At 42.6% G+C, this 14,423-nt stretch overlaps 1 protein-coding gene across 1 annotated transcript in view; it reads left to right on the top strand.

Annotated features, from left to right (window-relative positions):
• AFAP1L1 (actin filament associated protein 1 like 1) overlaps nt 1-14,169 on the top strand; it is a gene marked incomplete at its 5' end in the record, with an annotated part of 73,286 nt that extends 59,117 nt beyond the window's left edge. Inside the window, 4 exon segments of the mRNA XM_082651317.1 lie at nt 5,306-5,470; nt 7,886-8,064; nt 10,313-10,441; nt 12,431-14,169. Coding sequence (XP_082507443.1) covers nt 5,306-5,470; nt 7,886-8,064; nt 10,313-10,441; nt 12,431-12,454 — 497 coding nt within the window. The 3' untranslated portion in view covers nt 12,455-14,169.
• Nucleotides 14,170-14,423: the final 254 nt, after the last annotated feature.

The raw sequence follows: 14,423 nt of genomic DNA on the forward strand, positions 1-14,423 counted from the left end.
AGGGAGGGTGGGATAGGGAGGGTGAGAGGGAGACGCAAGAGGGAGGAGATATGGGGATATATGTATATGTACAGCTGATTCACTTTGTTATAGAGCATCAACTAACACAACAATGTAAATCAATTATACTCCAATAAAAATGTTTTTAAAAAAAAGGGCAAAATGACCTAAAGAGACATTTCTCCAAAGAAGATATACAGGTGGCCAAGAGGCACATGAAATTATGCTCAACATCGCTAATTATTAGACAAATGCAAATCAAAACTACAATGAGGTATCACCTCACACCGGTCAGAATGGCCATCATCAAAATGTCTACAAACAATGAATGCTGGAGAGGGTGTGGAGAAAAAGGAACCCTCGTACACTGTTGCGGGGAATGTAAATTGGTACAGCCACTATGAAGAACAGTATGGAGTTTCCTTAAAAAATGACATATAGAACTACCATGTAATCCAGCAATCCCACTCCTGGGTATATATCTGGAGAAAACCATAATTCAAAAAGATACATGGGGCTTCCCTGGTGGTGCAGTGGTTGAGAGTCCGCCTGCCGATGCAGGGCACGCGGGTTCATGCCCCAGTCCGGGAAGATCCCATATGCCACAGAGCGGCTGGGCCCATGAGCCATGGCTGCTGAGCCTGCGTGTCTGGAGCCTGTGCTCCGCAACGGGAGAAGCCACAGCAGTGAGAGGCCCGTGTACTGCAAAAAAAAAAAAAAAAAAAAAAGATACATGCACCCCAATGTTCAGTGCAGCACTATTTACAACAGCCAAGACATGGAAGCAACCTAAATGTCCATTGACAGAGGAATGGATACAAAAGATGCAGTACATATACACAATGGAATATTACTCGGCCATAAAAAAGAATGAAATAATGCCATTTGCAGCAACATGGATGGATCTAGAGATTATCATACTGGGTGAATTAAGTCAGACAAAGACAAATATCATATGATATCACTCATATGTGGAATCTAATTTTTTAAAAATGATACAAATAAACTTATCTACAAAACAGAAACAGACTTACAGATAACAAAAAGCAAACTTATGGTTACCAAAGGGAAAATGTGGTGGGCGAGGTGGGGGGGAATCAGGAGCTTGGGATTAACATAGACACACTACTATATATAAGACAGATAACCAACAAGGACCAACTGTACAGCACAGGGAACTCTACTCAATATTCTGTGATAATCTATATGAGAAAAGAATCTGAAAAAGAATTAATATATGTATATGTATAACTGAATGACTTTGCCATACACCTGAAACTAATACAACATTGTAAATCAAATATACCCCAATAAAATTTAAAAACAAACAAACAAAAATGAATGGATAAAAAGATATGACATATACATATACTGTGAAATATTACTCAGCCATTAAAAAGAATGAAATCTGCCATCTGCAACAACATGGATGGCCTTAGAGGGTATTATGCTAAATGAAATAAGAGAGAGAAAGACAAATACATATGATTTCACTTGTATGTGGAATATAAAAAACAAAACAAACAAACATAACAGAAACAGAGTCAGAGATACAGAGAACAAACAGGTGGTTGTCAAAGGGGAGGAAAATGGGGGGAGGAGAAAGATGAGGGAGATTAAGAGGCACAAACTTCCTGCTATAAAATAAATGACTCATGGGTATGAAATGAGTGCAGGAAATACAGTCAATAATTATATAATATCTTTGTATGGTGACAGACAGTAACTATACTTATCATGGTGATCTTTTTTTTTTTTTTTTTTTTTTGGTAGTACGCGGGCCTCTCACTGTCGTGGCCTCTCCCATTGCGGAGCACAGGCTCCGGACACACAGGCTCAGCGGCCATGGCTCACGGGCCCAGCCACTCCGCGGCATGTGGGATTTTCCCAGACTGGGGCACGAACCCGTGTCCCCTGCATCGGCAGGCAGACTCTCAACCACTGCGCCACCAGGGAAGCCCATGGCAATCATTTTTAAATGTACAGAAATATCAAATCACTATGAGGTATACCAGGTATACCACTATGAGGTATACCAGGTATACCATTATAACATATAATATGGTAGGTCAAATACAGTTCAAAAACAAACTTATAGGAAGAGAGATCAGATTTGTGGTTACCAGAGGCAGGGGTTACAGAGAGGGAAACTGGATGAAGGTAGTCAAAGGGTACAATCTTCCAGTTACAAGATAAATACCAGGGATGCAATACACAACATGACAAATATAATTAACACTGTTGTACATAATATATGAAAGTGAAAAGAGTAAATTCTACGAGTTCTCATCACAAGGAAAAAATTTTTTTTCTATTTCTTTAATTTTGCATCTATACAAGATAATGGATGTTCACTAAACTTACTGTGGTAATCATTTTATGATGTATGTAGGTCAAATCATTATGCAGTACACCTTAAACTTACACAGTGCTATATGTCAATTATGATTTCAATAAAACTGAGAGAAAAAAAAATCTGAGAAATGTCACCGCCAAGAGGAGCCTAAGGAAATACAATGACTAAATGTAATGTAGTAGCTCTGCAACAGAAAAAGGACATTAGGTAAAATCTAAGTAAATCTAATGAACTTTAGTTAAAAAAAAACGAAAGGAAAGGAAGATGACAATGTCCTATCAAATGGCTCAAGGGTACATTTGAACTGGCAAAAGAATCAGTAAACCTGAAGATAGATCGACAGAGATTATGCATTCCAAATAACAGAGAGAAAAGAGAACAAAGAAAAATGAACAGAGCCTCAAAGAAATATGAGGCACCATTAAGTGCACTAACATATGCATAAAGGGAGCATCAGAAGGAGAAAAGAAAGAGAAAGGAGCATAAAAAATATTAAAAGAAATAATGGCTGAAAAGTTGCCAAATTTATTGAAATCATTAATTTATATATCCAGGGAGCTCAGTGAAGTTCCAGTAGGATAAAGGCAAAGAGATCCAAGAAAGACACATCATGCTCAAAATGCTAAAGTCAAAGACAAGAAGAAAATCTTGAAAGCAGAAGAGAAAATCAACTGATCACTTACAAAGGATCCCAATAACATTAATAGCTGACTTCTCATCAGACACAATGGAAGGTTTGCCCCTAACATCACCTGGACTATTATTCACCAATAAAAAGGAATGAAGTACTGATACATACTACAACATTTATGTATTAGTTACATTACTAACTTGGACACTAAATATTCCTTTTTTCCTTCATTATGGAGGCCCAGATTTTTCTGGAAGGTGCTTGGGCAGTTCTGTTTTATCACTAATACTGTAAGACCCACAGAATTGTAGCTCCTTAAAACTTACCGATTAGAAACAATCTAGTTTGCCTCTTTACCACCATTTGAGTGACTCAAGCATTACAGGGTTGGGTATGAAGTAAGCTGCTCTCTGTGGTGCTGACACATCAAGGTGGACCAGGGTGATGGCTCCCAAAGCTGAGTCTACTTGCTGGTTTAGTCCCGAAGGAAGTTTTTACTCATCTGCAATGAAATGAGAAAAATAAGCACAGTGCATAAAGTTTTTCATAAAGTTAATGGTATTCAGTATAAACAACTACTTTATTGTACATTTGTGTCCAACTCAGGATGTTAAAATATTATTTTAACCCAGAAAATAAATAGAAAATAGTGGGAATAACAATATTGGTAGTTTTAAGGTCCTTACCTGATACAACATAATGGTGACAACCCTTTGTTGGTATCCCTATTTATTTTACCAGTCTATAAAATCCAAAAGTCTGAGAGCCAACTCCCTTGGGATGCCATTGTGTAACTGGGAAATATGGGGAGCCATGCGTCCCCTTCTCTGTCCTCCATGCTTTATTTATAATGAGGCTTGAATTGCAGGGTAGTTGTAGGAGGAACTGATTTTTGCATACGTCATGGGTGACCACTGCAATCCCTACAGAGCTGGAGAGACAAGACCCCCAATTATCAGCAAACCATGGGAATCGCTCCACACCCCACCTACAAAGGACTATGTGTGGCTGTCTGTAGCATAAAAATATAAATAAAACTTTCACTGAGAGGTTGGACTACGACCTTGCCCAAGCTAAGGTAGTATTGCATAGCATGGACCCTGGAGTTAGACAGACATGAGTTCAAACCTGGGCTCTTCCATAATTAGCAGTGAGACCTAACCTCTTTGTGCCTCAGTTTCCCAACAATAAAGTAGAGCTAATAATAGTGAGTTTTGTGAGGATTAAATACAAATGCATATAAATAGCATAGTATATAGTAAATGGTCAATAAATTTTTGCCATAATAATTTGTAGCTATTGTCCACCATAGTGTAGAGCCTACAGTAGACTATGAGGTCCCTCTCTCCCCCCACCCATTTCTCAGTAATAAAATGGGCAATGCCTGACTTTAGCTGCAGTTCTCAATTCTCTGTAGATGAGTTACACGTAGCTGTTTCTTTATCTTATATGTACCAAGAGTTAACTATAAAAATGCCCTTTTAAAACCAAAGTGTGGGACTTCCCTGGTGGTGCAGTGGTTAAGAATCCGCCTGCCAATGCAGGGGACATGGTTCTAGCCCTGGTCCAGGAAGATCCCACATGCCGTGGAGCAACTAAGCCCATGCGCCACAACTACTGAGCCTGCGGTCTAGAGCCCACAAGCCACAACTACTGAAGCCCGCACACCTAGAGCCCATGCTCTGCAACAAGAGAAGACACCGCGATGAGAAGCCAGAGCACTGCAACAGAGTAGCCCCTGTTCACCATAAATAAAGCCCACGCACAGCAACGAAGACCCAATGCAGCCAAAAATAAATAAATAAAATAAATTTATTTAAAAAAATTCTAAAACCGAAGTGTGTATGCATCACAAAATTTGTTTTACATTATTATTATTATCTAACATTTACTAAGCACTATTTGCCAGGTACTATACTAAGTACTTTTCATGAATTACCTCTTTTAAACCTTATCACAATGCCAAGAGGTAAATTTGATTGATACCCACATTTACAAGTGAGGAAAGTAAAGCCTAGGGGGAAGGCACAAAAACACCACATTCACTTTGCCTGATGTCACACAACCAGTAAAGGGCAAAAGAAAACACAGACCTTGATTTGTCCGGTCCTAAAGCCCTTACTCCTCATCTCTTTGCACTACTGCCTCCGTTTGGCTCCTTGTTTCCTCTCCTTCACATTAAATATATCCAGGGGGTATAGACCTAAATATTCCCATTTTATAGACAGACAGACTGAGGCTGAGAGAGAAGCTAACACCACCCAAGTACTCTCACCAGAGCTCAGAATTGAGGGCCTTTTCCTGCTTCATCTCTGCAGGTGCCCATCAATATAAGTACGGTAAGAACCGAGCTGAGGAGGATGCCAGGAGGTACCTGGTAGAAAAAGAAAAGCTGGAGAAAGAGAAAGAGACAATCCGGACAGAGCTGATGACACTGCGGCAGGAAAAGAGGGAACTAAAGGAAGCCATTCGGAACAGCCCAGGTATCTATGTGGGTGTGGTCCTGAGCACAAGGGGGTCTCATCCTTGACACCTCCCCTGGCATCTGCCACCTGGTTTCTTACCAGGAACAGGTGGGCTTCTCCTCCCCTTTCTCCTCCTCCCTCCCCTCCCCCTCCTCCTCCCTCCTCCTCCCCCTCCTCCTCCCTCCTCCTCCCCCTCCTCCTCCTCCTCATCATCATCTCTCCTGACTAATGGAAGTGCCACTGATTTAATAACTGCTTTTAGAGTGAGAAGATGAAGAAGCGTACAAATGTGTACACTTAAAGTGGTAAAATGAGATCTGATTTTAGAAATGCTAAAATGTGAAAAACAGAGTGTGCCTTAGAATCATGGACGAGATATTCTGAACCTCACATTAACTCATTCATTCACAGATATGCACTGAGCACCCAAATGTGTGATACATTGGTTCACATACTGGGAATAATGGATGGTGACACTTTACCAGGATCTTCTTCTGAAATCCAGGACCGTGGCCTCTGCAGGCTCTGCATGACCTGGGCTCCTCTGCACCCCACTTTCTGCTGTGTTTCTGTTGAATTCTCGCTATAGCTGCAGTTCAGCACACTTTCAGACTGAGGTTTCTGAACATGCTGGAGGGAACAGAGGTCCTGTCCTTATAAAGAATACATCCAAGGTCGCATAGCCCCATGAGAATCTGATGGAACCTATGGACCCTTTCCTAACAGAGAAAACCCCCACAGATCACAATGTTGCAAATAATATCAGGAGCTCCTGTGCCCCCAGAGTCATAGATTGCCTAGGAGTCCACGAGCCTCAGGTTGAGAAGTTCTGGCTTAAAGACTTGCTCTGTGTGGCTAGGAACCAGAATCAATGGGAAGAAGGCACATAAAGGCAGTTTGGTTTCTGGGCTTCCCCGGTGGCTCAGTGGTTAAGAATCCACCTGCCAATGCAGGGGACACGGGTTCGAGCCCTGGTCTGGGAAGATCCCGCATGCCGTGGAGCAACTAAGCCCGTGTGCCACGATTACTGAGCCTGCGCGCCATAACTACTGAGCCCGCGTGCCACAACTACTGAAGCCTGTGCACCTAGAGCCCATGCTCCACAACAAGAGAAGTCATTGCAATAAGAAGACTGCGCACCACGATAAAGAGTAGCCCCCGCTCGTCACAACTAGAGAAAGTCTGTGTGCAGCTATGAAGACCCAACGCAGCCAAAAATAGATAAAATAAAATTTTTTAAATTATTTTTTAAAAAAAGGCAGTTTGGTTTCAATATAAAGAACTTCCTAAGAGTCAGAATAGGGTTTGGAGCAGGTCAACTTGACAGTCCAAACTTGTCCTGCTCAGTTTTTTTCTACAGCATATCAGTTTTTGACATCTTAGATTATTATATTTATTACATTGTTTTCTCTCCCTCCCCCTCTCTCTGTCTCTCTCTCTCACACACACACACACACAATTGTAAGTTCAATAAGGGCAAAGATCTTTGCCTGTTTTGTTCACTGATATATCCCAAGGGCACAGAACTGTGCCCAGTACCTTGCAAGCACTCAATAACTATTAACTGAATGAATGAATGAACGAATGAACAAATGAATGAAAAGAACAACCATTACTAGAAAACCCTCCAGTGCAGCCTCCTCAGGACAAACAATGGAACTAATCTTTAAACGTGGTAAGATCCAAAACAGCTCTTGGCACAAAGAAGGTCCTAATATAGGTTTGTTGGCTTAAACTGAATAAGCAGCAAAATCCTAGCAGGAACTTGTGATCAATGTAAAGCCTGTCTTACGATTCTTGGTTACAAGTAAGAGAAACCAAAGTGAAACTGGCTTAGAAATGAAAAGAAAAATGTAATTGGAAACTTAAGTGATCAGATATACCAAGGTCCAGGGACTTAAATGATGTCACCAGGAAACATATTTCTCTAATTCTTGCTTCTGCCTTCCCCTACATTGGTTTCATTCTCTGCCCCTCATGGTGGTATAAAGGCTACACAGCTCTAGCCATCACCGAATCCGTGCAGCCACTCCAGCAGAGAGGCTTCTCTTCCCAATAGCCCCCATAAACACCTTGGGATTCACTTTGATTGAACCAGCTTTGATCCCTCAACCAACCACTGTGACCAAAAAATGAGATATAATTAAGGGCCAGGTCTAAGTTATGTGCCAATCCCCTGAACTAGGAGTGAAGTCAGCCCCAGCCGAACTACAGGGAATGAGAGGAGAATGGGGAAATGGGTATCGGGCAGATAAAAACCACACACCCCTGCATGGAGCTGGAATCCCAGGTCCAAAGTCCATCCCTTAACAAGGAGTGAGGCCTGGAAAGGCCCTCTGGGAAGGCAGACTAGGGCCTGAGGCCCTGCCAAACTCCCTGATGCTTCTGGCCAAACCAGGCTCAGCTATTTCTCATAGATGTCTTTGGACACAGGGGCAAAGTTAAAAGGTCTGGAAGAGGCCTTGGCCACCCTGGAAGCTCAGTGTCGGGCGAAGGAAGAGGGCCGTATTGACCTGGAGCTGCGGCTGGTGGCTGTGAAGGAGCGCTTGCAGCAGTCCCTGGCAGGGGGCCCAGCCCTGGGACTCTGCGTGAACAGCAAGAACAAGAGCGGGGTGAGTCTACTCCCTTTTGCACCAGGGGCAGCTGCTCCTCAATACCCTCATATGCTACAGATCTTCATGATCATTCTTTGGGGGTAGGAGTTATGCTTATCTACAAATGAGAAAGCTGAGGCCCTAAGAGGAGAGGAAACATGCCATAAGTGGCACAGCTACGAAAGAGACTCTTGGAGCAAGTTCTCTGGCCTGTGTTCTCTCCACTGAAGCACTACTATTTGACTTTTTATACTGAATGTGATCTTAGAAGTGGCCTGGGGGTTATTGATAATAATAATATACTATACTGAATAACAAAATTGTATTGCTCAAGGTTGTTATTCTTTTTTTTTTTTTTTTTTTTTTTTTTTTTGCGGTACGCGGGCCTCTCACTGTTGTGGTCTTTCCCATTGCGGAGCACAGGCTCCGGACGCACAGGCTCAGCGGCCATGGCTCACGGGCCCAGCCGCTCCGCAGCATGTGGGATCCTCCCAGACCGGGGCACAAACCCGCGTCCCCTGCATCGCCAGGCGGACTCTCAACCACTGCGCCACCAGGGAAGCCCCAAGTTTGTTATTCTTATTCAAGTACAGGTTAAGATGCTGTACTGGCCGATTGTACCATAGGCCAGTACAGCATCTTAACCTGTATGATGTCACACAATCTTCGCAGCAGTCCTATGAGGTAGTACTATGTGTATTCACCCCATATGACAGACAAGGAAACTAAGGTTCAGATGTTGCATTATGTGCTCAAGGTCACTCAGTTAAGTGGGAGACAGGATCCCAAACCCAGGAAGTCTGACTCCAGAGCCTTGCTTTAGCCACCAGGCACATGCCCTCTCCTAGGATCCCCAGTGTACCAGTCCCTGTTCTCAGGGCTTTGAATCCATTATCTCTAATGCTCCCAGCAACCATCACCTTGAATGGGATGTCCTCAGGGAGAACTTCACGGACCTCAGTCTGTATCAGTGTCTCAACCTCAGCATTACTGCCAATAATTTTTTGTAGGACTGTCATGTGCATTGTAAGGTATTTAGTAGCATCCCTAGCCTCTACCCACTTGATGCCAGTAGCTCCATGCCCAGTTATGACGACCAAAAGTGTCTCCAGAAATTGCCAAATGTCCGCTGGGAGGACAAAATTGCCCCCATTTGGGAACCACTGGTCTAACCTAACAGTCCCATCTGTTATTCTGCCTCACAGCACTTAACCACAATTTGTGTGTGAATATATGTATATGTATACATGTATATATAGTATATTCATGTCCTTACATTCTGTCTCCCCCACTAGATTGTATTTTTATTAAGAACTGGACTATGTCTGTTTTGTTTATCATTATAGCTCTAGTCCTTCAGAATCTGAAAAATAGTAGAAGTACAATAAATGTTTGTCAAATGAATAAACGTTATACCTGCTTTTACACAAGGAAATGGAGGCTCAGAGAGATGAAATAACTGGTCTGATAAGTGTGAGTTGTCATTGGGAACAGTATTCCTATTGCTGTCCTAGGTCAGGCCACACCTCATGACTCTAAAGCCAGAGCAGTTTCTTCCACTCCTACACTTCTACTCCCAGGGGCATTTCCAACCTCATTTACAGAAGAAGGGCTTAGGGGCTAGGGACAAAACAACTTCCCAGAGTCACAGAGAGCTGGTGGAGGAGTAGAAGTGGTTCCCTCATCCCAGCTGCTTCCTCCCACCAGCATGCCCTGATGTTCACATTCCACAGGGCTTTTCTCTCCACTTTTGATCCTTGTGATGGCCTTTGGAGACAGAGAGTCTTCTCGAAATTCCCTAGAGGCTCAGCCATTAGTATGTCACACTCAAGGAACTACATCCAGCAAGGTACTAAGCGATCACCTGGAAAATATGAGTAAAGGCAGTGTAGAAAATGTGAAGGAATACAGGAGAGAGGTTGAGACAGGACTGTGGGATTTGAATCCCAACTGTCTCACTCACCAGCCTTATGGCCTTGAGCAGCGACTTGACCTTCTCATTTTCCTTATCTGTAAAATGGGACATAATAATAGTACATGCTTTATAGGATTGAAAAGGCTAGATGAGCTAACCTGGTCCATAGTGAGGGTTCAGTAATTTTAATTTTAGTAATTTTAGTCATTATCTTTATTCCAAGGCCCTCAAGTATCTTTTACCCCTCACCCTGTTTGATGCTGACATGTTTGCATAGTGCCTTCTTGGCAGGCTGGGTGTAAGTAGTGAGCACTAGACCTCACCTATGTAACTATTTCTTGTCATCAACAGGAAACTGCAAATAAACCCCAGAACAATGCCCCAGAGCAACCTCTCCCTGTCAATTGTGTTTCTGAACTGCGGAAGAGGAGCCCATCCATTGTAACCTCCAACCAAGGAAGAGTGCTACAAAAAGCCAAGGTACAGCCATAGATCAGCTAATCAAAATTCAGAGATCTGGAAGCTTCCTTTCTATGGAACCCCACCAAGAACTAAAAAGTCAGCTAGTGAGAAAGGCAGAGAACTGCCAATATATCCATGCAGTAAAACTCATGAACTTTGCTCAGAGGGCAAGACCTTCAAATCTCCTTCAGAACCTACTTATTCTTTCTTAACACATAGTTCTAACAAGCTTTGGTTTCTGAGCCTACAATATGTTTTGAGACATGAAAGGCCCCATTTTGTAGGTGAGGAAACTAAGTGAAGGGACTTGCCCAAGGTTATGCAGGGCATCAATGAGAGAGCTGGGATGCAAAGCCATCTCTTCGAAGTCCATAGCTCACTCCATGATACTGGTCCACAGTACTATCTCTGAAACTTCTGTTTCAGAACTTCTTGAATTTTAGAAAGGTAATATGGTGCATATACTATATATGATGAAAAACCCCAAGTTCTCAGGAGGTACTCTGTAAGCAAACACGTTGATAATTCTATAGCAAGACACATGAATATTCACATCACATTGAATAAATAGGTTACAAACAGCCTCATATCAGTTCAGGTCAGGTTTTGCCACTAAATGAGTTTGTGCCAAAACACTTAAAAAATGTTTTGGTTTCAGAGCTCTCTGGAATTCAGAATTACAGATAAGAAAGTGTAGACCTGAAAAACAAATACCTGAGCATTAGGACATGAGATTAGAGAAGTAACCAGCCGAAGGCCAGATCATCTAGATCAGACATCAGCAAACTTTTTCTGGAAAGGGCCAGACAGTAAATATTTGCAGCTTTGTGGACACATGGTCTCTTTCACAAGTCACCTCTGCCATCATAGCAAGAAAGTAGCCACAGACAATATGTAAACGAATGATTAACATGGCTGTGTCCCAATAAAACTTTGTTCATGGACACTGAGATTTGAATTTCATATAAATTTCAGGTGTCATAAAAAACTATTCTTTTTTTAAAAAAAAAAACACATTTAAAATCTGAAAAGTCATAGCTGGTGGGTCATACAGAAACATGTAGTGAGCCAGATTTGGCCCATGAGCCATAGTTTGCTTCTCCTTGATCCTTGTAGGCCATTGGAAGAACTTTGGATTTTGTTCTAACATAATGGAAAGTCACTGGCAAATTCTGACCAAGGAATTTTTAGATATGAATTACATTTTTAAAAGATCATTCTGACTACTATGTTGAGAATGGATGAGGGGGTAAGAAAGATCAGTTAGAAGAAGTAACCTTGATGAGAGATTAGAAAGGTTTAGTGGAGGTGATAGTAACTAGCTGGCTTTGGAGGTAGAGCAGAAGGATTTGCTGATGAGGATGTGGAGGATGAGGAAAAGAAAGAAATCAAGGATGACCCCTAGGTCACTGCCCTGAGCAACTGCAGTCAAGGTGGTGAAGACGTGAGAGGGGCAGGTTGGGAATGGAGAATCCTCCCACCAAGAATTTTCTAACCACCATCTTCTGCCCTGGTTCACCCCATCCCCTCCAGGGCTGGCTGGAAATGCCATGGATTTTTTAATAGGTAAAAAGCCATTCACTGCTGGCCCTGACTTCAGTATTCATCTCGGGTGAACTCCTAGACAGCCCTGGGAGAACGAACAGAGCCCTGTGGGTTGCCTGCCCTCACCCTTCCTTACCAAGCTGCTTTGGCCTGTCTCCCATCAGTCTCCTACCGCAACCAAGGTGCTGTGGAAAAGCACTGATGCAGTCCCCACTCCCCAACTTCTTCTGGGCCCCAGTTTTCTTGTCTGAGAAAGACAAACTGTAGTGTTTGAACCCCCTTAGAGATGAGACCCAGCATGGAGAAATGACTTACCCAAGGCCAAAGAAAGGGAGTGGGACTAGGACCCATGACTCTGTGATCTGGCCATGGAGATCTTTACATAACAGTGGTATGTTTTTATCCTGCAGGTTACACTAGAATATTTAACAAACTGATACTTCCTGTCTTTCTGTACTTCAGGAATGGGAAATGAAGAAGACCTAGAAAGAGGATGAGGATTTCATCCAAAGGAGATAACACCTTGTCCATCCAAGGCAGAAATGCTTTTTTCACAAAGAGACATCAGAAGACTGGAAGTAGCCCACACTCTCTGGGGCACCCAAAAGACCAGCCTTTATTGTCTGCATGATTATAGGGGACATGGGGAGGGAAGAAGGAGGAGAGAAGAGGGAAATGGAGGGCATCCTTATAACTTTACAGAGGGTGAAAATAGGGGTGGAGGGAGACAGAAATCTGCACAGTCGTAAAGGTTTTGTTAAATGTCTTTGCCTTCCCTTCTAAAGAAGAAATGAAAGCACATGTGAATAAGCCATTCCATCCCATTCTCAGCATCCCATTCCCAGTCCTCAGGAAAAAGGAAAGCAGTGCTGAGGCATCGGTGGTACAGTATAAAGGGACAGGACTTGATCAGATGATATCTGATCAAGGCAAGATAAATAGGCTGAAAAATCAATAGTTATCCCTAACTTGCATGAAGTGAACAAAAACTACAGAGATCATATAAATTCTACAATCATTCCTCATGATTATAGAATCCTCATGATGCAGAAACTAGAATCCCTGATTTGAGTGTTTACAAATCAGAGATCTGGCAAAGAGGGGTTCAGCAGCTGACATACTTTAAGCTCACAGTGCTACTCAGTGACAAGAGCATGGATTTCTAATGTCCACAGGATATTGCAGGCATTGTAGGATGGGGTCATTTGCTATCAATCAAATCCCCTACCTAATTTATATGGCACTCAGGCTCTGGGAGCTATGGCTAGAAATCCAGGTGACACTCCTTGTCTTTAACCTTACCTTGCACTTGGAGGCCCACCAGTCTGCCCTTTCATACCTGCTATCAAGTAAAACTATCATGGAGAACCAAGAGGATGGTGGCTTATTTCTGCCACAGGGGTGCTAAACTTTTCACAGACACTTGATAGTTTTATAGGGGAGCAAGGACCTCAAGTCCCAGGCAGTCTCCTAACTGCGCCACTCACTACTTTCTCAACACTGTAGGCACTTTATAGGTCTTTACCACCTTTCCCTCCAATAAAGATAAAACCATTTAACTGAATAAGCTTAGAGGTTAGCTCAAGAGGAAAGAAGAGAAATCCCAGAATAACCTCTGGACACTTTGCTAGAGGCTACACACACTTTTCTTAACTAAGACTTTACATACTTGAGCCTCACCCAAACTTTATCACCCTCTGAGGTAGCTAGAGACCAAAGCAAGTAAAATAACCTGACCAAAAGCACCTGGCTGCCAGAGGCAGAACTTAAGACTTAGGACTAATGAGCCTGGATCCAGACAAGGCTGCTTGAGCCCTGCCTCTGCCACTTACCAGCTGTGACTTTGAACTCTCTGATTGCTTTCCTTACCTGTGAAAACCATGTTAACAATTGTACTCTTCTCCCGAGAATACTGGGGGAAAACCAGGTTAACAACTATACTTTCCTCCCAAGACTACTGGGGGAATTCAATGAGTTGATACACAGGAAACATCTTGTACAGCATCCAAGAATAGGAAATGTTCAGCCATAGTGGTTCTTCTTATTAGCTAGATAAGAAACACCTGACTCAAAATCCCGTGTCCTTTCCACTGAAGAAGAAATGACTTTCATGTGGTTATTATGACCACCAAAAGCTAAAAGGCAACCAATCTATAACTAACAGCTTTCATCCAGATGCCACCTGAGTGTCTTCAGTAACAAAGGAGTTCACATAATCTGAATTGTCAATGTTCTTTTTTAAAATGTGGGTCCTGGAATGGCACCCAAAAATCCAACTGTGTCTGCAGTGTGTCACATTCTTTCTTATGCGGTTATTTTGAGGTTAAGTGTCTTTTGCCATCAATACATCTTGGCTCTTTGAGAGGGGGTACCCTAGGAAATTAATAATTAACATTTATTGAGCACTCACCACACATCAGACGCTGTTAGCCATGACTGGCTACACAGGCATACA

The sequence above is a fragment of the Grampus griseus genome (assembly GCF_964374135.1).
Source record: "Grampus griseus genome assembly, chromosome: 3".
Lineage (NCBI taxonomy): Eukaryota > Metazoa > Chordata > Mammalia > Artiodactyla > Delphinidae > Grampus > Grampus griseus.